We start from the raw sequence: 22,583 nt of genomic DNA, 5'->3' as shown, positions 1-22,583 counted from the left end.
ATGCGGGTACCAGTACTGGGATGCAGGTACCAGTACTGGGATGCAGGTACCATACTGGGATGCAGGTACCATACTGGGATGCGGGTACCAGTACTGGGATGCGGGTACCAGTACTGGGATGCAGGTACCATACTGGGATGCGGGTACCAGTACTGGGATGCAGGTACCATGCTGGGATGCGGGTACCAGTACTGGGATGCGGGTACCATACTGGGATGCAGGTACCATGCTGGGATGCGGGTACCAGTACTGGGATGCAGGTACCATGCTGGGATGCGGGTACCAGTACTGGGATGCGGGTACCATACTGGGATGCAGGTACCATACTGGGATGCGGGTACCAGTACTGGGATGCGGGTACCATACTGGGATGCAGGTACCATACTGGGATGCGGGTACCATACTGGGATGCAGGTACCATACTGGGATGCGGGTACCATCCCGTGCCGGGGGTGCCCAGTGCCCTCTCCCTTCCCGTGCCACTCTCGGGGCGCGGGGCCGTGGCCGCCGGCGGGGCGGAGCGGGGCGGGGCGGGTCCCGGTTCCCCGCGCGGCGGCGGCGGGGGGGGGGTGGGGGGGGGAGCGCTGCGCCGTGCGCTGCGGCGGGGGCGGCTCCGCTCGGCTCCGCTCCCGCCCCCGCCGCCGCCGCCGCCGCCGCCGCCCCGCTGCCATCGGCGGCTCCCGGCGCCGCCGCTCGCCGCTCGCTCCCGGGCCCGCCGCAACGCGGGGCTGGCGGGGAGAGCCGCCCCCCCCGCCGCCCCCGCCGCCCGCGCCGCTCCCCTGCCCGGTTCGCCGGCCCCGGGCGGGGGGGAGCGGCGGAGCCCGCCGCCCGCCGGGTGCATGGACAGGAGCTCCCTGCTCCAGCTCATCCAGGAGCAGGTGAGAGCCGGGGGGGGGGGGCACCGGGCAGCGCTACCGGGGGGCGGGCGGGCACCGGGCTCCGCTCCGGGGGAGGCCACCGTGCACCGAGCATCGCTACCGGGGGGGGGATGCTCGCATGCACCGGGCACGGCTGCCGCGCAGCGGGCAGCGCTGCCCGCCGGTCTGGCAGGCACCGGGCAGCGCTGCCCTCCCAGGGCGGCTGCCGCGCCCGCTGCTCGCCGCCGAGCATCCCCCGGTGCCCCCCATCAGCGCCCCGGGGGACCGGGGTCCCCGTTGTGCCGCTGAGACCACGCAACTCAGCTCACTTGTGGCCTCCTCCTCGCCCCAGCACGCCCCGGGGCCGGATCCTGCCGGGTGCACCCTCAAGGACGAGGGGTGCTGGGCAACCGAGCCCCAACGCCTGCGGCGGTGCCGAGCCCCAGCACCGGGTGCAGGATGGGGCTGCCGCGGGGCTCGGCCGCCCCGGTGAGGCGGGGGCTCGCACGCTGTGGCGGGGGGCTGCATCCAGCCCCGTGACCTGATTGCAGGATCAGGCCGTGGAGCATTAACACCGCGTAGTGTTGGGCTCTGCTCCGCTCCGCTGGCAGGATCAGGCCCCAATGCATTCGCACCCGCTGCACCCTGTCCCCGTCCCTGCCTGGCGCTTGGCCCCGAGCAGCTCCCGGGGTGCTGGGCCACCTCATCCCTCCATCCCCAGCCAGCCCGGGCCCAGCCAGCGGCTCTCTCCTGGGGACGGGGAGGGAATTTAGTGGGGGTCAGGGGTATTAACGGTCCCCCCTGGACCCTGGCTGGTTCTGTGACCTTGGCTGAGTCCCATGGCCTCCCCGGCACGGGAGCTGCGGTGCTGTGCCCCGTGTCACCACGCCATCGGGCGCTGGGGCTCCGTGCGCTTTGGAGCCCTTTGGGGATGAGCAGCGTCCTTCCCGGGCGAGAGCAGGACCTGGGAGAGCCCTGCAGGGCCGGGGGGCTGGGGGGGCTGGGGATCAGCCTGAGGGGGGCCAGTGGGGCTGCGGTGGGGGGACATGCACGCCCAAAGCAGAGAGGGGCTTCTGACCGCTGCCGGGGCGCCAGCGAGCTCAGCGTGCGCCAGCGTATGGGGACAGCGTGTGCCAGGTCCCGGTGTGGCACGCGCACGTGGCGCTCGTGGGGTGGCGTGTGCGGCTGGTGGGGTGCAGGGGACGGGTGGCACCGGGATGTTCCCGCACCCCCATGGCCGGGCCTGCTCCCGCGGGCTGGTGGCTGCCGCAAGGCTGCAAGCGCTGCCTGCACCCCGTACCCTGCACCCCGTACCCTGCACCCCGCATCCCTCATCCTGCACCCCGTATCCTGCACCCCGCATCCCTCATCCTGCACCCCGTATCCTGCACCCCGTATCCTGCACCCCGCATCCCTCATCCTGCACCCCGTACCCTGCACCCCGTACCCTGCACCCCGTACCCTGCACCCCGCATCCCTCATCCTGCACCCCGTACCCTGCACCCCGTACCCTGCACCCCGTACCCTGCACCCCGCATCCCTCATCCTGCACCCCGTACCCTGCACCCCGTACCCTGCACCCCGTATCCTGCACCCCGTATCCTGCACCCCGCATCCCTCATCCTGCACCCCGTATCCTGCACCCTGCATCCCACACCCTGCGCTCGTGCCCACCTCAGGCAGGGACTCCGGGCAGCTGGACTCTCCTTGGGAAAGCGGCTTTGGCTGTTCCCTGCCGGGGCTGGAGGGACGGGGTGCATGCCAGGGTGGGGGTACAATCCCACGGCCCCCAGCACTCCCTCTCCTGCCTGTCCCGTGAGGATGAGTTTCCTCTCCTGCATTTCATTCCCTGGCAAAGAAAGGAGCAAACCCCACGCCGTTTGCAGGGTAATTCTGCAGGGCGCAGGGTGCTGGTCACCATCGGCAGGGCTCGAGCCGTGCCCCGGCCATCGGTGCCCTCTCCCTGTCTCCATTGTCCTCGTGCCACCCTGGGGTCCTCGTCTCCACGAGCAGGACCACATCAGGTACCCCATGGTGCTGGGTACCCCGTGGTGCTGGGTACCCCGTTGTGCAGGGTGCCTGGAGGGCTCAGGGTGCCCAGTCAGTGCTGGGAGCCCCAGGGATGGCACAGGGTGCTCTGGCATGGGTGCCTGGCGTGGTGGAGCCCAGCGCCCGGCAGCGAGGGCGTGCAGCAGGAGGAGGAGGAGGAGGAGGCTGGTGCCAGGGCTGCGCGTGTGTTTAGCTTTGTGGCTTCCTGGCTGGCAGGCTGCTGGCGGCAAGAAATAACTGAGTGGGAGAGTGTTGGCTGCGCTGTGGGGAGATGGGGACGGGGACGCCGGCGTGGCACGGGGCACCCGCACGGCACAGGGTACAGGGTGGGTGCAGGTTGTAGCCCCCCCCCTCACAGAGGCAGAGGCTGGTGTCACGGAGCGGCACACACTACGACCAGGTTTGAGGCCGGGGTGAGGGGCACCGGGTGGTTTTCCCAGCCGATCAGGGAGCTGCAGCCCTGGCATCCCGGTGACGCCCCGTGCCGTGCCCCGCAGCTCGACCCCGAAAACACCGGCTTCATCGGGGTGGAGACGTTCGCCAGCCTCGTGCACAGCCACGAGCTGCCCCTGGACCCTGCCAAGCTGGACATGCTGGTGGCCCTGGCGCAGGGCAACGACGAGGGGCAGGTCTGCTATCAGGAGCTGGTAGACCTGGTCAGTGCCGGGGGGCCGCGGGGACGGGGGCGAGCGACCGGGTGCCAGCCCGGGGTGGGCGCTGGGCACCTCCCTGTGCCCCCTGGGGAGGGGGGCAGACACCGGTGGTCCCCAGGGGCTCCCCTGGCATGGGACGACGGCACGGCCTTGGGGTGGCTGATCCCGCCGGGGTGGCGGCGGCGGGCAGGGGGTGGCCACAAGCCCGCCGGCCCGAGCTGCCCCTGCGGCCCCCCCGCGGGCACGGCCTCTCTCCGCAGATCAGCAGCAAGCGCTCGAGCAGCTTCAAGCGCGCCATCGCCAACGGGCAGCGAGCCCTGCCCCGCGACGTGCTGCTGGACGAGACCGGCCTGGGCTTCTACAAGCGTTTCGTCCGCTACGTGGCCTACGAGATCCTGCCCTGTGAGATGGACCGGCGCTGGTACTTCTACCAGCACCGCACGTGTCCGCCCCCCGTCTTCATGGCGGCCGTCACCCTCACCCAGGTACGGGGCTGGCACCAAGGCTGAGCCTGGCTGACGTGTCCCAGTGCCCATGGGGGGGCTCAGCCCCAGGGTGGAGGAGGGGGTGACCCCGGTTGTGATGTCCCAGTGGCCGTGGGGGGGCTCAGCCCCGGGGCAGAGGGGACAGGGGACCCTGGTTGTGATATATCAGTGGCTGGTGGTGACCTCAGGTCTGGGGTGGAGGGGATGGGTGACCCCAGCTGTGATGTCCTGGTGCCCGTATGGGGGGGCTCAGACCCAGGGTGGAGGGGCCAGGTGACCCCAGCTGTGATGTCCCAGTAGCCTGGGGGGGGGGGGGGAGCTCACACCCAGCGTGGAGGAGTTGGGCAACCCCAGCTGTGATGTCCTAGTGCCCGTATGGGGGGGCTCAGACCCAAGGCACCCCATGTCCCAGCACCCTGCCGCAGGCCAGAGGGATGGGTGGGGGGGCTCGGCAATGCCGGGGCTGACGGCCACGGGGTTCGGTGCAGATCATCGTGTTCCTCTGCTACGGGGCCCGGCTGAACAAGTGGGTGCTGCAGACCTACCACCCCGAGTACATGAAGAGCCCGCTGGTCTACCACCCCGGGCACCGGGCGCGCGCCTGGCGCTTCCTCACCTACATGTTCATGCACGTGGGGTAGGTCCCTGCCGGGGGGGGGGGACACACGCCGGGGGCTGCGTGGCCTGAGCCACCGCGTGTCCCCTCCTGTGCCCGGGCAGGCTGGAGCAGCTGGGGTTCAACGCCCTCCTGCAGCTGATGATCGGGGTGCCCCTGGAGATGGTGCACGGCATCCTGCGCATCAGCTTCCTCTACCTGGCTGGCGTCCTGGCAGGTGGGTGCGTGCCAAGGACGGGGGGGTGTCCCCACCGGTTCCCCCCTCCCCACCCGGCCAGAGCCCTGGGGAGGGTGCAGGGAGATGCGCCCCGAGTTTGATGGGGATGTGGGGGCTCCGCTCGCTGCCTGCTCTTGTCTGCTGGGTACCAGGCTGCACTGCCAGCATCGCTCGCCCTGGGGGTTGAGGGGCAATGCAGCCTGTAATTAATTAATGTGGACAGTAATTAATTGATGCTATGAGGGGGGCGAGGCCCCACGCTGAGCCCTGCCTGTCCCCACAGGGTCCCTCACCGTCTCCATCACGGACATGCGGGCCCCCCTGGTCGGGGGCTCGGGGGGTGTCTACGCACTCTGCTCAGCCCACCTCGCCAACGTCGTCATGGTCAGCGCCGCCGGCATCGGGCGGGGGGGGCTCAGGGTGACATCGCGGGGCAGGGGGGTGCCGTGGGGTGGGGGGCACTGTAGGGCGGGCAGCGCGGTGTGACACTGGGGAAGGGGGGGTGCTGTGGGGTGGCACCACGGGGAGGTGGGGGGGGGCACCGGGGGGCCCCATGGGGCCAGGGCACAGCTCCGCTGGGGAATGCTGGGGGCCCCGGTGCCAGCCCCCTCCCCGGTACCGGAGCACCACCGGCGCTGGGCCATCGTCCACCCGTCCGTCCGTCCGTCCGCCTGCAGAACTGGGCCGGGATGCGCTGCCCCTACAAGCTGCTGCGCATGGTGCTGGCGCTGGTGTGCAGTGAGTACCCAGCCGTGCCCCCCAGCCCGGGGGGGGCCCATCGGAGAGGGGGGGGGGGTGTGGGGGGGTGCGGGGCGCTGAGCACCCCCGGGCGCTGTCTTACAGTGAGCTCGGAGGTGGGTCGCGCCGTCTGGCTCCGTTTCTCCCCGCCGCTGCCGGCCTCGGGCCCCCAGCCCAGCTTCATGGCCCACCTGGCGGGGGCCATCGTGGGCATCAGCATGGGGCTGACCATCCTGCGCAGCTACGAGGAGAGCCTGCAGGACCAGTGCGGCTGGTGGGTCCTGCTCCTCTCCTACGGCACCTTCCTCCTCTTCGCCGTCTTCTGGAACATCTTCGCCTACGACCTGCTGGGGGCACAGATCCCCCCCCCGCCGTAGACTCTCCCCCCCATACACACGTACTCTCCCAGCCCGTATTATTTATTTTGTCGATCGCTGGCTGAGCCCCAGCGGAGTGGGGGGGGGTTCCCCGCGCGTGACATGGGGCCAGGCCACCCCCCTGCCCCCTCGGTGCTAGCGAGCGCGCCTCCCTCCCCCTCCATGGGCTGCGTGTGTCCCCCCCCCCCGAATGTACCCCAGCAACCCCCCGCTGTGCCCCCCCCAAAGGATGCTTCAGCCCTGCCCTGGCATCGCCACCCCCGGGGTGCCCACGGGGGTCGGGATCTGCCCCCCCGGAAAGGAGCCGGGGGAGGGGGGCACGTCCTCCCCCCCCCAACTTGCTCCTGTACCCCCCTTCCCGGGGTGTGGTGGGGCAACTCGCTACCCCCCCCCCCCCCGAGGACCTGCACTTTCACGCGAAGGACTGGTGCCAAAATAGGAGCGATTTATTTTTCTATGCCAAAATAAATATAAATAAAAGAGAGAAAAGAGGAACCTGGGGAGAGCCCAGCAGGAAGGCGAACCAGCTGAGACTGGCACAACTCGTTTCAGCAGTGCCCTCGGCGGCACAGCCCCCCCTCTCCCCACCCCCCCCCCCCTTGCTGCCAGCCGCCCTCCCCGCAGCGGGGGTGGGGGTCGCCCCGGGATGGGGGAGCGGGGGGAGGGGGGAATCCCTGCTCCGACACCCCCTCCCCGACCTTTTTGGAGTATAAATAAATATTTTGCACACTGCCGGGGGCTGCGTCTCTCTGGGGGGGGGGGGGGGGGGGGGTTTTGGGGGTACCCCCCCCCCCACATCCCCTGCTGGGTTCCTGCTGGTTTAATGGGGGCGCGGGGGGGGGCGGAGGGGACGGCGCTTAGTGGAGCAGAAAACTCCGGGATGCGTGAAACGGCACCGGCTGGGCCCCGCCGTGCTGGCTGCCACGGGGGGGGGGGGGTGGGGGGGGGTGGGGGGGTGGCTGTGGGTCACTGCAGCACAACCCCCACCCCACCCCCAACCCCCCCCGGCCCCACGCATCCAAACATCCCCCCCTCCCCCGTACAGCCCCTCCCCTTCACCTCCACCTCATCCCGCCCTCCCACTGCCCGTCACCCCCCAACCCCACACTCCTGTGCCCCCCCGCCCCCATTCCAGCCCCCCCAGCCCCGCTACGAACCCACCCGCGCCCCGCTCCCAGGCCACGCCCCTCCGCTCCAGGCTCCGCCCCTCCGCGCCAGACCCCGCCCCCCGCCCCGCCCCTCAGTCCCAACCCCGCCCCTCCGCGCCAGACCCCGCCCCTCAGTCCCAACCCCGCCCCTCCGCCCCAGGCCCCGCCCCTCAGCCCAGGCCCCCGCCCCTCCGCGCCAGACCCCGCCCCTCCGCTCCAGGCCCCGCCCCTCCGCCCCAGGCCCCGCCCCTCCGCTCCCCAGGCCCCGCCCCCCGGCAGTCCGGCCCCCGGAAGTGGCGGCGGCGGCGGCAGCGGCTGTCGCAGTGCGCGGCCGGAGCCAGCGGAGCCGGCGGCCCCAGCGGGCCGGGCCGGGCCGGGCCGGGCCGGGCGGTGCCATGAAGGGGAAAGAGGAGCGGGAGGGCGGCGCGGCGGGGCCCGGGGCGGCGGGGCCGGGCGCGGGGGGCGGTAGCCCCGAGAAGAGCCACAGCGCGCAGGAGCACAAGGAGCAGGGAAACCGGCTCTTCGGCGGCCGCAAGTACCCCGAGGCCGCCGCCTGCTACGGCCGCGCCATCGTGAGTCCCAACGGCACCCCGACCCCGGGCTGGGACCGGCCCCCGGAGACGGGACAGCCACCCCCACCCCCTCCCCCCGGGCCTGGCCTGGCCAACCCTGGGACGGGACCTCCCGGGCCTGGACACACCCCCCCCGGGCCTGGGCACCCCCGGGCCAGGACACCCCCCCCGGCCCCCCCCCCCCCCCCCCCCCCCCCGGACCTGGGCACCCCCGGGCCAGGACACCCCCCCCGGCCTCCCCCCCCCCCCCCCCCCCCCCCCCCCGGGCCTGGGCACCTCCGGGCCAGGACACTCCACACACCCCCCCCCCGGGCCTGGGCACCCCCGGGCCAGGACACCCCCCCCGGCCTAGACCACCCCCCCCGCCCCCGGGCCTGGCCTGGCCACTCCTGCGGCAGGACATCCCCCCCCCCCCCGGGCCGGGACACCTCTGGGCCTGGATCCCCTCTCCGGGCCTCCCCCCCGCTTTGGCCTGGCCTGTCCCCCCCCAGGCCTGGCCTAGCCAACACCGCCCCTCCCCTGGGCCAGGCCTGTCCCACCACCAGGCTCCGAGCCGGACCCTCCTGTGTCCACCCCCCAGCCCCCAGCCCCAGGACAGACCCCCCCGGGGGCAGAGGGCTCCAGTCCCCCCAGCCAGGGCATGGTGCCGGGGGAGGGGGGGGCTGTGTGACACACCTGCCCCGTGGGGACCGGCCCCAGCTTGTCCCCCCCTCCTCCATCCCAGTGACTCCCACGCAAGCCCAAGCTGGCACTCCTGGCTCTCACCGGGGTGACGGCGTAGCACAGCCCGCTCACCCAGTCACCCCGTTGTCACCCTGCTGTCGCCACATCGCGCCCCTGCCAGCGGTTGCTGTCACCAGCCATAACGCAGGTCTCGCCTTGCAGAACCGCAACCCCTTGGTGGCCGTCTACTACACCAACCGAGCCCTCTGCTACCTGAAGATGCAGCAGCACGACAAGGCGCTGGCGGACTGCAAGCGAGCCCTGGAGCTGGACGGCCAGTCGGTGAAGGCTCACTTCTTCCTGGGCCAGTGCCAGATGGAGATGGAGAACTACGACGAGGCCATTGCCAACCTGCAGAGAGGTGAGCGGGCACGGTGCCGGTGTTTTTCCCCTTGCTTGTCCACCAGGAAGGGGCCAGGGGTGGTGAGAGGGAAGCCGGTTGCCTGCTCTGAGATGGCCTTTCTATCCTCAGCCTACAACCTCGCCAAGGAACAGCGGCTGAATTTTGGGGATGATATCCCCAGCGCGCTGCGCATCGCCAAGAAGAAACGCTGGAACAGTATCGAGGAGAAGCGGATCAACCAGGAGAACGAGCTGCACTCCTACCTGACCAAGCTGATCATGGCAGAGAAGGAGAGGTAACGCGGCAGGGGGCTTTTTAAGTGCCACGAAGCCGTCACAGCTCTGTGTGTGGTACCTCTGCCTTCCTGGGGGCCCAGGCAGAGCAGGGAAGGGAGCGATAGCGTCCCTCCATTGCTTGTGATCTCCCCCCTCTGTCGTAGAGAGCTGGCCGAGTGCCGAAAGACTCAGCAGGAAGAAAACGCGGACGAGAGCCGGAGCCGAGTTCAGCTGGCCAGCATCGAGGCCAAACACGTGAGCGGGGGGAGCCAGGGCTGCTCACAGAGGCTGGGAGCCGAGCCGGGGCTTCCTCGTTCCATCCTCATCCCCTTGCTCTGCTGTGCTTGAGGAAGCCGCGGGGCTGTGGGCGCGCAGGAAACCCCAGGCTGTACCTGTTGTTCCCCGAGGGCCGTGCAGCGCAAGCGGCTCTCGGTCGCGTGCGGGTCTGGGTGCTGGCCTGGCACAGGGGACTAATCCCAGGATAAAAATAGCCCCACAAAGGCAGGTTATTTTTTAAGCTGGATCACTCCTGCCACGCGGTTCAGCCTGGAGCTGTGGGAACGCCGTGAAGGCAGAGGGGGCACCAGGGACCTGCCGCCTCGTCTCTGCCTGGGGTGGGAGGCTCCGGGGCTCTCTCCCTGGGGACCCGTAGCCCCTTGTCCTCAAGGCCTTCTCTTTCAGGACAAATACCTGGCGGACATGGACGAGCTCTTCTCGCAAGTGGATGAGAAGAGGAAGGTGAGTGTGCCCCGGCGTGCGCTCCCATCTCTCGCCGTCTAGAGCTGCTCGCCATAAACCTGCTTGAGTCCGCGCTTCTGTTTTCCCTGCTTCCCCCTCTGAGCCGGCGCCGCCTCCCAGCCCTCTTTTTTTGATGCTGAGCTTGCCCAGCCCCCCCTGACCCAGCTCCGCTTCTCTCGAGCCAGAAGCGGGACATCCCTGACTACCTGTGCGGGAAGATCAGTTTTGAGCTGATGAGAGAGCCCTGCATCACACCCAGCGGGATCACCTACGACAGGAAAGACATCGAGGAACATCTCCAGGTACTGCCACGCTGGGGACAGGGGCAGCTTCTCAGGACCTTGCCCGCGGTCCTCTTCTGCCTGTCTCCTGCCTGCCCTTCTGGGCGTGAAGGCAGCTGCCTGCACAACTAAGGTCTCAAAAGCCTCCTTGGGTTTGGTCCTAGTTACCTGCCTGGGCGGTTCCCTGCGGAGGTGCCGGGGCAGGCAGGAAGGCAGCGGGCGCTGCCGGGCCCTGCCCGACGCGGGGGTGGCCGTTGGCAGGGGTCTTCTGCCTGGACCCGCTCTCATCCTGCTGGGAGGCGCGTTCAGAGGGTTGGGGGGGGGTCTCATCCGGCAGGCGCGTGGATGCCTGGCTGCTGCCAGCCGCTGGCACGGATGCCAGCACGGCGCTGGCCTCATGGCTGCCTGTGCCCCGGGGCCGAGGCCGGGCGTGTGGAGTAACCGGTTCGCTGCCGTCTCCTCCCTTGCAGCGCGTGGGTCATTTCGATCCGGTGACGCGGAGTCCCCTGACCCAGGACCAGCTGATCCCCAACCTCGCCATGAAGGAGGTGATAGACGCCTTCATCTCGGAGAACGGCTGGGTGGAGGATTACTGAGGGGCCGAGGGGGGCAGCGCTGGCCTGCCCGGGCCCCCCCCCCTCCAGCCACGGTGGCACAGACGGCTCTCGCCGGGCTGGCACCATGCCTTACTCGCTCTCTGGCTGTTCCCCCTCCGCTCTGGGTGCCCAGCGGCAGCGCTGGGCGAGGGCGCGTTGCCATCTCCCCTTCCCGAGAAGCCGCAGCGGCCGAGTGGGCACAAAGGCTCCCCGGGTTCCCTTCTCCACCGGCTCCCCGTTGACCGTGGCGCTTGGAGGAAGACCTGCCCGGCGGTTTGGAGAAGGCCGGCTCAGTGCGGTGGCCTGGAAGGTCTCACCGACGTCTTCATCACCGGCAGAACAGGGTCCCCCTCGGCTACAGCAGCTGACAATCCCCAAAGCTTGCATCCTGCTCCGGGGAGGTGCCGCGAGGAGTTTGCTGGGACCAGCACCCGGTGCTGGTCTGGCCCGGTCCCCTCCCCGTGTACATATTTGTTTCCTTCTCGTTCCACCTCCTGCCTGGCCAGGGTCATGTCCTCCTCTCTCCTGTAAATAGCCGCTTGCCGGGGTGGGAGACCAACGTTCCCACTGTGGATGCCGACTTGCCCTCCGGCTTTTCCTGGGAAACTGCTGCCCCTGGGCTGGAAGGGGCTCGCTCACGTGTCCCCTCGCCCATCAGGACCGTGATTCCCTGTGAACAACCGCCTGGGTTAAAAATTCTTCTTCCTTTTAATGAAATTCCTTTAAAAAAAACAAAACAACAAATAAACCAAAACCCCACCCAACCAAAAACCGCACACAAAAGAAAACAACCACCAAATCCACAGCCGACGGAGCTTGCAGCGTTTCAGTCGGCTGACAGCCTGCCTGGCTTCTGAGCGCCCTCTGGAAGTTTGCCAATGTCAATTATAATAAAAATAAAAAAAAAAATAATTCAGCAATAAACGTGGAAAAAGAGCTGGAGTGGTTCACAGCAGCGATCTCTGCACCGGGCAGGCCCTGTCCTGCCTTGGGACCCGGTACCGTCCCATGAGGAGCGGGTTTGCCTGCGCCCTGCCTGCCCTGCCTGCACTCCGGTGGCAGCGGGGATTTAGCAATACACGAGACGCTACGGCAGAACAACTTTAATCCAAAGGGGAGGGAAAAGACCAATAAACCCCAGAATATCGTCAGGCACTTGTTCCCAACACCAGTAGTTGAGCGGGCAAATCTGGCGCCGCCCTTCGCTGGCAGGAGCTGGAGCCGTCACCCCGGCACGCTCTCACCGTGGCCAGGACGATGGCGGCACGTCCTCGTCCTTCCCTGCTCTACCCCAGGAAGGTGGAGATGAAGACGCTGGTGTCCAGGTTGAGCGTGGCATGCCACCAGCGGTCGGGGAAGTACAGGACCTGCCGGGGAGGAAGGCGGGGGGGGGGGTCCCGTGGGCGTCCCACAGCCCCCGGGGTGCTGGCTGGGCTGCGTGGGTGTCCCCTCCTGGGGGGGAGGCTGGAGGGGACACCCAGGGTGACGCGGGCTGGAGCCAGGGCCAGGCCGGACTCACCTCCCCAGGGCGGAGGGTGCACTCCAGCGGCCGCTCGGCCGGTGGCAGCGCGGGGTACGTGTGGTGGAGCCAGGCCAGTGTCGTCTCGTTGGGGTGGAAGTGGGGTGTTTTATCCGGCGGGTACAGAAACCAGCGCTGAAAGACACGGCGGGGGGGGGGAATGACACACCCCTATTTCTCCTCCAGCCCCTCGGGCTTCTCCATCCCACCACGGCCAGGGGCTGCCCCTTCGAGTCCTCCACCCCCCCCCTGGGGGCCTCAATTCTCACCTTCCTGCCGAAGATCACCTCCGAGAAACCGGGGCCGTGCCAGTGGAAGGGAACGCCAGAGCCTGAGCCTGCGGTGGGAACGGGGGGGGTTGGTGGTGGGAATGGGGGGTGGGGGTGGTGGGGAGACCCCCCCCCCCCCCCGTGTGTGTGTCCCCAGCACCCACCTGCGATCCCAAAGCTGTAGGCAGGGCTGGTGCCCGGGATGCCGAAGGGAGGGGGCACGTACTGCTGGAAGAGGGGGCCCCACTCGGTGAAGTTGTTGTCCCCGAAGAAGTAGAGGGTGTCTGGGGGTGGGAAACGGGGAGGATGAGGCCGGTGAGGATGAAGGGGGGGGGGGGTGAGGATGAAGGGGGGGGTGAGGATGAAGGGGGGGGGGGGGTGAGGATGCCGCCTGTGCAGAGCAGGACGGCGCTACCCACCGCTGCCCAGCTTGGCCGGATCCTGGGGCTCCAGCAGCTGCTCCACGTACTCCTGGAAGGGGACGTCCACTGCGGGCAGGGGAGAGCTGGGGGGGGCCAGGCCGGCACCCCCTGGGCAGGCCCTGCCCGCCGGGGGGGGGGTGGGGGGTGTTTGGGGGGGCTGCCCCTGCCCTCACCTTTGCGGTAGGAGTAGGTGTTGGCCGTGCTGAGCCGCACCGGGCGGGCCCCGAAGGCCGCCAGCAGCTTCTCCCGGGTGCAGAGGGCACGGAAGGCCTGGGGGGGGCGGGGGGGGGGGTACGGCCAGGCCGGGATGCTGCTGCCGCCCCCGCCCCTCCCGGGGCCCCGGTGTCCCGTCCCCCCCCCTCCCCGGTCCCGCTCCCGGCACTCACCGAGTTGTCCGTGACCCCGCGGAGGATGACCGGCCCGGAGAAGGCGAACCTGGGGGGAAAGCGCCGCATCCGGGTCCCGCCCCGGGGCCGGCCCCAAACCCACCCCCCGGCCCCGGGGCACCGGAGCCGGCCCCAACCACCTTCCCCCGGGACCTGCCCCGCAGCCTCCCCCGCGACCCCGGGGCCTGCCCTCCCCCCCCAGCTCGGTGCACCGGGGCTCGTCCTCGTCTGCCCAGGGCACCGGGGACTGACCCTCCCCACCGGCCCCGGTGCCCCCTCACACCCGCCCCCCCCGATTCCCCGGGGCAGCGGCCGCCCGGCCCGTACCGCTGCAGGAAGAGGGAGTAGGTGAGGGAGGTGTCGGCCCGCTCCACGGTGCAGCGCTCCTCCTCCGGCACCGCGCCCGCCAGCCTGCAACGGGAGGCAACGGGAGGCACCGGGACCGGCACCGGGACCGGCACCGGGACCGGCACCGGGACCGGCACCGGGACCCAGCCCTTACCAGCCGCCGCCCGGCGGGTCGATGCAGCCCGCAGGCCGAGCCCAGGCCAGCGGCAGCAGCAGCGAGAGCAGCCGCCGCGCCGCCGCCATCGAGGAACGGGACCGGCGCTAGGACCGGGGCCGCCGGGGGACTACGCTTCCCGGCAGGCACCGCGGCCCGCGCTGACGCTGCGCGCCGCCATTGGCTGGGGTCATGTCTTAAAGTGGCCACGCCTTAAAGGGGCCCACAGGGACGGTGGGGCCCACAGCCGGCCAGGGCACGGCGGGACCGAGCCCCCCCCCCGGCAGAGCAGCGGGACCGGGACCGGGACCGGGACCGGGACCGAGCTCCCACCGGGGCCCCGAGCCCGCCCCGCGGGCCGTTGCAGCCAGGTTAAACAAAGACAAGAGGCACGTCTCAGTTCAGCTGCTCTGTTTCGTTTTAATCCAGTACAAAAGGTCGGGGCAGGGGCCTGGGGGCGCACGCAGAGCCCCTATTTACACAAAAATAAAATAAATACAAAGAGAGGGGTACGGGCAGGACAGGCAGGCAGGGCAGGACAGGCCCTGCCCACCGCTGCCCGTCCCCCCGGGCCGGCGAGGGTCTCAGGTGTACTCGCAGAGGTGGCCGCAGCCGGCGGGGCAGTGGGAGCTGGTCTCCAGCCACTTCATGATGTGCTGGAGGTGGCCGCCGTGGCTGCAGCCCTGGCACCAGACGAAGAGCCCCTTCACGACGTGGTGACAGACGGCGCACATGCTGGCACACTGCCGACACCTGCGCCGCACAGAAGGGGGACGAACCTCAGAACCCTTGGCGGGGGGCAACGAGGGGGCACCGACCCCGTCCTCCTGCCCCTGCGACCCCTCCGGGACGCCCCTTGGTGACCAGAATGCTGGGGGGGGGGGGGGTGGTTGTGTGTGTCCTCCTGCCCGCTCCCTGCCTGCGGCGCTGCCCTCACCTGTCGCAGATCCAGCCCCTGTTGCTCATGGGCCGCTTGCAGTTGCTGCAGTTGACGTGCAGGGTGGTGGAGGCCTGGTTGAGGCAGTTGATGGCGCGACACGTGCTCAGCTTGATCACCTCGTTGGAGATGTTCCAGAGCTGGAAGCGCTGCAGCAGGTCGATGTAGGATGTGTACCAGTGCTCCTGGGGACGGACCGCAGACTGCTGAGCCCCGACACCCTCCAAAATTGCCCCCACCTTGGGATCCCCGCCCCGCGTGCCAAAGGCGAGATCCCTGCAGCAGAGGAACTGCTCTGCAGGGCTGGGGAAGAGGCGTCGTTCCCCGCATCAACAGGCCAAGGCCACTTCCCCACCCTGGCCCTGTGGACACCACATCAGGTCCCTGCCAGAACTGGTGGTTACGGGGGGGGCCTGGAAGAGGCTGGAGGAGAAGGGAGGTGCCCAGACCCCAGACGGGATCCCATCACGTTGGGACACACCACCTCTGGGTCCCACCAAGTGTCCTACTGCATCTGCACCAGCCCCGAAGGGAGGGTTCAGTTCCTACGCGGCCAGGAAGGAGTTTTCCAGGCTCTACCTGGGTCTGCTCATCGATCTCCTTGCGGATGCGGTCTCCCAGCACGATGAGGACGGACACGGCCGTCTGCACGTCACCCTGCTCTGCGTAGAAGAGGAGCGTGTCCCGCACGATGGGATTGAAGAAGTCGGAGGGCAGGCGGTTCTCGTAGAGCGAGTGGGAGATGGAGATGAGGGAGAAGGACTCCACGGGTGTCAGTGACACCGTCTCGGCCTCGTTGCCGCTGACGTGAGGAGAGTCAGCCTTGTCTTGCAGGTGGTCCAAGGCAGATGGGTTGTCCACGATTTCGTGGCGCAGGGGAAAGGCTTCCTGGGGAAGGCTGTATTCCTGCTCTTCAGCTGGGAGGAGAGATACCTCATCAAGAACGAGTAGGGAAGGCCAGGAGAAAACCCAGCCGCGTGTCTGGGACAGGCAACGCCCTCAAGCGCCAGCCGCACACTCACCGTGCGGGTTCTCGTGGTCCATCATATACAGGTCGTCCTCGTCCGCTTCCACATCTCCCAGCAGATAGTCCGCGGGGACGTCGCTGCCCTCTGTCTCCTCGTTGTCTGTGTGCCCAGGGAGAGAGAAATCAGCTCACCCGCCTCGGGCACACGGTTGGATCCACGTCCCGTGCCCTGCCCCAGCGTGCCAGGCAGCGTCCGAGCCAGACGGCTCAGCTCCCCACCGCAGTCGCGTTCCTGGCACCTGCTGTGGGGGGGTCACGGGGGGTAAATTGTCCTTCTGCAACGCCCGGGAGCTCGGCATGCTTCACCCGGGGGCTGCAGCAGGTCCAATCACCCCCATTTACGGGATAAATGTACCAGTTTATCCCAAATCGGGGCCATTGACAGCTGAGGAGGGAAGAGCCGCAGGACCGCCCCAGAAACGTTACCCTCGTTGTTGATCAGGGTGGAAGAGGAATCCATGAGGATGTTTTCCGTGCGGCTTTCTCCTTTGCTGCGGTCCAGTCTCGACTCGCTGCCCAGCCCAGAGGGGATGTCCTTCAGGTTAAAGCTGGGAAAGAAGCCAAATTTAATAGTCACAGAAGTTTACAGTTTCCGTTCTAGCCAGCAAATGGCCTGGATATAGGTCTCCACTTGCAATTTGAACCGTGAAATACAAGACACGGTGATTTCGCTGAGAGCACAGGAGTCAGCTTGTCCCCACTTTGTGACTTTATAAAAATAAAGTTACATCGCAATTGTTAACACAGCCGCCTTCTCCAAGCCTCGCGCCTCTGCGCCCACACCGCGAAGGAGCCTGCAAAGCTCTCCCTAAAGGATTTCAGAGCTGAGCACCGACTCTTGACTCTGTCTCTTAATATTTACGTTCACTCAGAGGTAGGTAAACAGGAGCTGCCTCGCTCAAGATGCTTTGCTGTTTGTTACGCATCACCACTCTCAGGCTTTGCCGAGATGGAAAAGGAAGGGAACGGGGCTCAAGCAGAGCTGAGCTCTTCAGCTCGCTGCCTGCTGTTTAAGTTAGCGACAGGCAGCGACCCGTCCGGACGCAGAGCTCGGTCGAGGGGAGGGCTTTGTTTGATGTTATTTAAGGATTTGCCACTCACCCTGGGAACCCAGCTCTGCAAGGTCTGACAGCTAATTCGGAGTCCTCACCCCTCACTTTTATATGTCATCGAGAAGAGGAAAAACAAGTTTTCCTGCTTCATCAGCCCGCAATGGGATGGGGCTGCCTGGGCCAGCGTGCCACTGGCAGAGCTGGGCTGTCCTCTCCCTCTGAAAGGCAGAAGATGACCTCTCCACGCCAGCAGCAAGTCAGGGGTTCTTCATCCCCAGCCCTTACTCACAGTCAGTAATTAAATAACTGCAAAGATGGTCCCAGCCTCAAATTTCATTTCACAGACGGAAGGGAGCAGTGTACGAGGCTGCACAGCTCGAAGGCAGGCTGGCTGCTCGCCCCTTACACCCACACGGAGAATGGCTGCGTTCAGACGATGCCAACCTCCAAACCAGCATGGCCTGAGGCTGGGGGAGAGCCGTCCCTGCTCCCACCCCGCGACTCCAACCCGGCCGAGGAACCGTCTCCGCTCTCCTGCTCACGGAGCCGCCCTAGCCATCGCGTCGTTCACTCTGGCTCCAGCATCCCTTACCTGTTCATGAGTGGGAGGGCGGTGCTGCCCTTCCCCATGCTGTGGTTGAGGTTAGCAGACGACATGGTGCTGAGGCTGGAATAGATAATTCGCAGCATCGTCCACGTCTGAGCCACCTGCATGAGACACAGCCACAGTCAGACCTTGCCAGGCTGAAACCCAGCGCAGCCACACGCCTGCCTGCAAATTCCCATCGTCCACCGACCTAGAGAGCTGGGCAGGCTCTCGGGGAGGTCAAGTTTCTGGGCAACCATCTGCGCTTGTTGTAGGCAACAGCGCTATGGATTTGGTGCCAGGTGGAGGTACACCTTCTGGGGACAGCCAGAGGCCACAGCCGGACAGAGAGCTGTCACCCAGCTCGGGTGGCAGACCGCATCCCGACAGCGCCTTTCAACCCCGGCACCAGCCCAGGTCTGCACCGAGAGTCTCCAAGCCAAGGTCTCACCTGGTTGCGGTCCAAGCCCTTGGCCACCTTGGCGTTGTGGTCGCAGAGCTCGGCCAGGGGCCTGCCGGCCAGCGCGTACTGCTTGGCGGTGTGCACAAACCAGTCCATGCTGCCGCTCTCCACGTCCGTCTCGAAGACGCTGAGGGCGCTGGAGGAGGAGATGTACTCAAACTGCTCCGTGGGATCCAGCTTACGCTTGAAAAAGATGGGGTGACGCCGGTCCCCGATGTAGGGCTTGCGGTTGGAGTCGGAGGAGATGAGGCTCTCCTTGGCGGCGAAGGCCAGGTCTCCGTAGAGGCTGTAGCACAGTCCCTCGGGGTTGGCCCGGTCGATAGGCTGGCTGGCGTCCTTGAAGATGTGCTGGTAGAGGGTGCTGTCCTTGGAACCCGACAGGAGGAAATAGGGGTCGTGGAGGTGACGCCACACGATGCCCGTGGTGACGTCCTTGTGCTCCTCGAACATGGCGGAGGGGATGAAGGGACGCCGCACGTCCCAGACGTAGATGTTGTGGTCCACCATCATGGAGCAGGTGGCGATGTGGTGCTTGCACTCCGGGCGCCACTTCACCCGGGCCACGGAGGCGATGGTCTGCACGCAGTAAATCTCTTTCGCCCGCGTGGTGTTCATGTCCCACACCTTCACCATCTTATCCCGGCCGCCGGTTGCCAGCCAGCCCCTGGGAGAAGGATGGAGAAAGACGGTGAGACGCCAGCTTGGGCCAGGATCCTTCTCTATTCGCCTCTCCTTTCCTGCCCTGCGACCACATCCATGCCAAGGGCAGGCAGCCGGGCTGTGTATCCTCCCACACGCTACCCAAACGCCTCAGCTCTCCAACAACCGGGTCAGGCAACACCCCTCCCTCCCGCTCCCGTTTAGAGCCCTGTGTCTTTACAGCCACACTCATCTCAAGGTCTCCTAGCCAGATCAGTTCCCCCCACCTCTGGTTTCCACTTGCCAGGGACAGCAGAGAGGAAAAAGGCCAGTTCAAACGTATTTCAGCGCCTCTCTAAGCTTGTGAGGAGTCGCAGCGCTGCCCGGCAGGGAGCGAGGAGGGACCCGCACACCACGACGACTGTTTCTAGACACACCCCAACCGCCCCCACGGACAGGCCGGAGGGAAACGCGATCAGACACAAGCAAGTCACATCCCAGCGCAGGCACGCGGCGCCCTCCCCGAGCCGAGCACCAGAGCGAGAGGCTGCCCTGACACAGGGGGCCAAGACAGCAGCTTGCTATACCCCACCACTAGCAACCCAGTGCCTCAGGATCCCTCGATCTGTCAAAAAAACAAAACCAAAACACCCCGGCATCCCCCCAAAACCCCAAAGCAATAATTCCTCCCACTTTCCAGCTACGGCCCAGCCCCTAACACAAGGGGCCGGGGTATCGGAGACCCTGCTTTCCACCCCCAAAAGGCCCCAACCCTGTTTTTAGGGCCTCCCTCGCCTCCGCCGAGGCCAGGCGGCCGGCTGGATGCGGTCCCGCACACACCTGTCCTCCGGGTGCCAGTCGCAGCAGAAGACAGGCCCGTTGTGCGCTGTGAACATCCTCTCATAGCGATCTGGCCGGCGGATGTCCCACAGCTGCACGTTCCCGTTCTCAAAGGTGGCGGCGAAGGTGAAGTAGTCCCGGATGCTGAACTGGACATCACGCACGCTTTCCGACTGACCTGAGCGGGGACAGAAGTTGAGATCTGGTGGGACGGAGCTCCAGCAAAACTAAACACTCCACTGGAGGAGCCATGGGGGTCACCAGCCCAGAGAGAAGGGGAAGCAGGGAGCGACGCGTGGCCACCTTCCACCTCCTGCGCGGGCCCAGCCCACTGCCGAGTGGCCAAAAAAAGCAGCAAAACGCCTCTCAGCTCCTTCCCTGCCTGCTCCAAACGTTGTGCCCTGAGCAAACCCTCCTCCTGGGCACAGGCAAAGGGCAAAGCCCCCCACCTCTGCCTCTCACCAGGGTAGGGGGGCAAGCAACAGCCCGCGTTCTTACCAGAGAAGGTGCTGACAGAGTCCTTCTTGCGCAGGTCGAAGCATTTCATGTAGCCATCCTGGGATCCGCTGAGGAGCATGTAGACCTCGGTAGGGTGGAAGCAGACCTTGTTGACCGTGCGTTTGTGTTCGGTGAAGAGCTGGTCCTGCTTGTTGCGGGACGGCTTGCCCAGGTTCCAGGTGACGACCACGCCGTTGGTGGCGGCGGTGGCCAGCAGGTTCTCATCCATCTGGTGCCACACCACATCCGCGCAGCTGAAGTTCAAGGAGGGTTTACGGCCGACGCGGAGGTTCAGCTTCTCCACAAATTGGTCCTCCTCGATGGAATAGATCTTGAAGATGTTGCGGCCGGCCACCACCACCTGGGCGGCATCACGGCACACGCTGATGGCATTGGCAGGGGCGTCCAGGTGGCAGAACATGGTCCGTCCCGTGAGGGCGTTGCCCCCCAGGGCAGTGGTGACCCTGGCCATTTTCTCCATGGCCGTCCTCGGGGCACACTCCCCTCTCCAGGAGCAGGCTCGGAGGCTCGTGTCCCCGCAGGCTGCATTCACGCTCGTGCGCCCGCCCTGCTCCACCTCAGCCAGAGCTGGGAAGGGACAGGCTCGGCTCCCGCAGCTCCTGGCAGGCCCAGGTGGCTTTGACCGCAGCTTTCTGTGGCCACATCAACAGGCTGCAGAGGTGAGAGGCTACAGCCCGGTGCTACCTGCGGGGAGAGAGACACAGCCCCGCGCCAGGCTTCTCCTCCTGCTGCTGTCCCCCTCTGGGAGTTCTCGAAAACCTTTTCTGGGTTTCTTGTTCCCTCCTCAGTTGAGCCCCCTGAGAGGCTCCGTGGATGAGAGCGGCTGTTGGCGACGTTACGGAAGGTTGACTACAGCGAGGTGGACTGATGCGAGCAGCGTCTCCAGCAAGAGATTGGGTGAAACGAGGCCACGGTCATCTCCACGAGGCACCCCCTGCACCCCAAACTCCTGCAAGCACCACAGCCGGGGGTTCGCTCTGCTTCTCTAGCGGAAGGGGGGACAGCAGCTCCCCCCGCCAAGCAGAGCAGCAGCTTTTCCCATCCCTGCCCCAGGCCAGGGTGCCAGGGGCTGGCAGCTACTCTGGGGGAAGCCATGGGGCCACCAAGGCTCCCGGGGCGGGGGGGGGGGGGGGGGGCTGCAGGGTCTCTGGGGGCATCCACAGCCCGGCTCTCCCTGAGCCAGGCCCTCCTGCTCCTACACCCTTTGCTCGCCAGGAGCCCCAGCCCCCCTCACACCCCACGCTTCCCCTCCTCAGGGCCCGCTCCTGACCCACAGACCCCTCGGGGCGACCTCGGGACCCCCTCCCTCCCCTCGGGGCCCCCCCAGCGCCCCCTCCCTCCCTCCCCTCGGCGCCCCCTCAGGGCCCCCTCCCTCCCTCCCTCCCTCCCCTCGGGGCCCCCCCAGCGCCCCCTCCCTCCCTCCCCTCGGCGCCCCCTCAGCGCCCCCTCCCTCCCCTCGGCGCCCCCTCCCGCCGCCCTCCTCCTCCCCGGCCGCGGTGCCGGTGCCGTACCCGGTGCCGTACCCGGTGCCGGTGCCGCCCCGCGGCAGCTCGGGCCCAGCAGGCCCCGCCGGCCTCCGCCGCCACGGAAACGGCCACCAAGCGCCGCCCCCCTTCCGCCTGGCCCCGCCCCCTTCCGCCGCCGCCGCCCGCCCGCCGCTCCTCGGCTCCGCCCCCGGAACCAGCCCCACCCCAGAGCACGGACCCGCCTCCCCGAGGCCACGCCCCGGGCAAAGCGGGGAGCGAGGGGTGCAGGGGGATGTGGGGGTGCAGGGGGAAGTGGGGGTGCAGGGGGATATGGGGGTGCTGGGGGATATGGGGGCACTGGGGGAAGTGGGGGTGCAGGGGGATATGGGGGCACTGGGGGATATGGGGGTGCTGGGGGATATGGGGTGCTGGGGGGAAGTGGGGGCACTGGGGGATAGGGTGTCCTGAGGGGATATGGGGTGCAGGGGGGAAATGGGGGTGCTGGGGGGATATGGGGGTGCTGGGGGGATATGGGGGCACTGGGGGATATGGGGGTGCTGGGGGGAAGTGGGGGTCCTGGGGGGAAGTGGGGGTGCAGGGGGGAAGTGGGGATGCCGGGGGTATATGGGGGTGCTGGGGGGATATGGGGGTCCTGAGGGGATATGGGGGTGCAGGGGGTATATGGGGGTGCTGGGGGATATGGGGGTCCTGGGGGATATGGGGGTGCTGGGGAATATGGGGTTGCCGGGGGGATATGGGGGCGCTGGGGGAATATGGGGGTATATGGGGAATATGGGGTGCTGGGGGGAAGTGGGGGTGCTGGGGGATAGGGTGTCCTGAGGGAATATGGGGTGCAGGGGGAAAATGGTGCTGGGGGGAAATGGGGGTGCTGGGGGGATATGGGGGTGCTGGGGGATATGGGGTGCATTGGGAGATAGGGGTGCTGGGGGAGATGGGGGTGCTGGGCGGATATGGGGTGCAGGGGAGAAATGGGGTGCATTGGTGAATGGGGGTGCAGGGGGGAGAAATGGGGGTGCTGGGGGAAATGGAAGTGCTGGGGGATATGGGGTCCTGGGGGGGATATGGGGGTGCTGGGGAGATAAAGGGTGCATTGAGGGATGGGGGTGCTGGGGGGATACGGGGTACATTGGGGGATGCGGGTGCGGGGGGAGAAAATGGAGGTGCTGGGGCGATACGGGATGCATTGGGGGTGAGGGTGCTGGGGAGATGTGGGGGTCCAGGGGGGGTGAGGGTGGAGGGGGAAAATGGGGGTGTCAAGGGGAGGTAT

At 67.5% G+C, this 22,583-nt stretch overlaps 4 protein-coding genes across 7 annotated transcripts; 2 read left to right on the top strand and 2 right to left on the bottom strand.

Moving 5' to 3' along the window:
• Nucleotides 1-589: 589 nt before the first annotated feature.
• On the top strand, nt 590-6,134 carry RHBDL1 (rhomboid like 1). 2 transcript variants are annotated; one of them, XM_075767393.1, is made up of 8 exons: nt 590-878; nt 3,404-3,535; nt 3,820-4,044; nt 4,533-4,681; nt 4,765-4,877; nt 5,161-5,261; nt 5,555-5,615; nt 5,721-6,134. In XM_075767393.1, exons 1-8 carry the CDS (start codon nt 840-842, stop codon nt 5,990-5,992), a joined length of 1,092 nt encoding a protein of 363 aa, XP_075623508.1. In that variant the 5' UTR covers nt 590-839; the 3' UTR covers nt 5,993-6,134. The 2 variants fall into 2 exon arrangements, with proteins under 2 accessions (XP_075623508.1, XP_075623507.1); XM_075767392.1 differs by having other exon boundaries at nt 592-878; nt 3,404-3,562.
• A 1,296-nt stretch (nt 6,135-7,430) lies between these two features.
• STUB1 (STIP1 homology and U-box containing protein 1) lies at nt 7,431-11,580 on the top strand. The gene is made up of 7 exons (XM_075768132.1): nt 7,431-7,712; nt 8,598-8,796; nt 8,908-9,073; nt 9,218-9,308; nt 9,735-9,791; nt 9,977-10,093; nt 10,543-11,580. The coding sequence occupies exons 1-7, from the start codon at nt 7,536-7,538 to the stop codon at nt 10,666-10,668; spliced, it is 933 nt and encodes a 310-aa protein (XP_075624247.1). The 5' UTR covers nt 7,431-7,535; the 3' UTR covers nt 10,669-11,580.
• Nucleotides 11,581-11,756: 176 nt separating this feature from the next.
• Nucleotides 11,757-13,926, bottom strand: JMJD8 (jumonji domain containing 8). Of its 3 annotated transcripts, none has more exons than XM_075768134.1 (9): nt 13,767-13,926; nt 13,592-13,675; nt 13,265-13,313; nt 13,052-13,148; nt 12,876-12,944; nt 12,621-12,740; nt 12,457-12,524; nt 12,188-12,322; nt 11,757-12,035 (listed from the first exon to the last, which is right to left on the bottom strand). In XM_075768134.1, exons 1-9 carry the CDS (start codon nt 13,853-13,855, stop codon nt 11,955-11,957), a joined length of 792 nt encoding a protein of 263 aa, XP_075624249.1. In that variant the 5' UTR covers nt 13,856-13,926; the 3' UTR covers nt 11,757-11,954. The 3 variants fall into 3 exon arrangements, with proteins under 3 accessions (XP_075624249.1, XP_075624250.1, XP_075624251.1); XM_075768135.1 differs by having other exon boundaries at nt 12,457-12,518; XM_075768136.1 differs by lacking the exon at nt 12,457-12,524 and having other exon boundaries at nt 12,876-12,961.
• Nucleotides 13,927-14,162: 236 nt separating this feature from the next.
• Nucleotides 14,163-21,486, bottom strand: WDR24 (WD repeat domain 24). Its single transcript, XM_075768130.1, has 10 exons — nt 21,353-21,486; nt 19,809-20,778; nt 19,311-19,488; nt 17,820-18,495; nt 17,375-17,490; nt 16,157-16,278; nt 15,726-15,830; nt 15,283-15,620; nt 14,704-14,888; nt 14,163-14,519 (listed from the first exon to the last, which is right to left on the bottom strand). The coding sequence occupies exons 2-10, from the start codon at nt 20,287-20,289 to the stop codon at nt 14,351-14,353; spliced, it is 2,370 nt and encodes a 789-aa protein (XP_075624245.1). The 5' UTR covers nt 20,290-20,778; nt 21,353-21,486; the 3' UTR covers nt 14,163-14,350.
• Nucleotides 21,487-22,583: the final 1,097 nt, after the last annotated feature.

Source organism: Balearica regulorum, chromosome 15 (genome assembly GCF_011004875.1).
Source record: "Balearica regulorum gibbericeps isolate bBalReg1 chromosome 15, bBalReg1.pri, whole genome shotgun sequence".
Classification (NCBI taxonomy): Eukaryota; Metazoa; Chordata; class Aves; order Gruiformes; family Gruidae; genus Balearica; species Balearica regulorum.
Note: the sequence above shows the minus strand (reverse complement) of the source record. Positions and strands in the feature narration are given on the sequence as shown.

Bases quoted from the DNA above. Each gene is read 5' to 3' on its own strand.
- JMJD8 (XM_075768134.1), bottom strand. From the start codon at position 13,855: ATGGCGGCGGCGCGGCGGCTGCTCTCGCTGCTGCTGCCGCTGGCCTGG. The intron at 12,945-13,051 runs GTGAGGGCAGGG...CCCTGCCCGCAG, and splicing joins CACCTACTCCTACCGCAAAG to TGGACGTCCCCTTCCAGGAG. The intron at 12,036-12,187 runs GTGAGTCCGGCC...CCTCCCCGGCAG, and splicing joins GCACCCTCCGCCCTGGGGAG to GTCCTGTACTTCCCCGACCG.
- STUB1 (XM_075768132.1), top strand. From the start codon at position 7,536: ATGAAGGGGAAAGAGGAGCGGGAGGGCGGCGCGGCGGGGCCCGGGGCG. The intron at 8,797-8,907 runs GTGAGCGGGCAC...TTCTATCCTCAG, and splicing joins CATTGCCAACCTGCAGAGAG to CCTACAACCTCGCCAAGGAA. The intron at 9,792-9,976 runs GTGAGTGTGCCC...CTCTCGAGCCAG, and splicing joins AAGTGGATGAGAAGAGGAAG to AAGCGGGACATCCCTGACTA.
- RHBDL1 (XM_075767392.1), top strand. From the start codon at position 840: ATGGACAGGAGCTCCCTGCTCCAGCTCATCCAGGAGCAG. The intron at 3,563-3,819 runs GTCAGTGCCGGG...CTCTCTCCGCAG, and splicing joins ATCAGGAGCTGGTAGACCTG to ATCAGCAGCAAGCGCTCGAG. The intron at 4,878-5,160 runs GTGGGTGCGTGC...CTGTCCCCACAG, and splicing joins CCTGGCTGGCGTCCTGGCAG to GGTCCCTCACCGTCTCCATC.
- WDR24 (XM_075768130.1), bottom strand. From the start codon at position 20,289: ATGGAGAAAATGGCCAGGGTCACCACTGCCCTGGGGGGCAACGCCCTC. The intron at 16,279-17,374 runs GTAAGGGATGCT...CTTCTTTCCCAG, and splicing joins GCCCTCCCACTCATGAACAG to CTTTAACCTGAAGGACATCC. The intron at 15,621-15,725 runs GTGAGTGTGCGG...CTCTCCTCCCAG, and splicing joins GGACCACGAGAACCCGCACG to CTGAAGAGCAGGAATACAGC.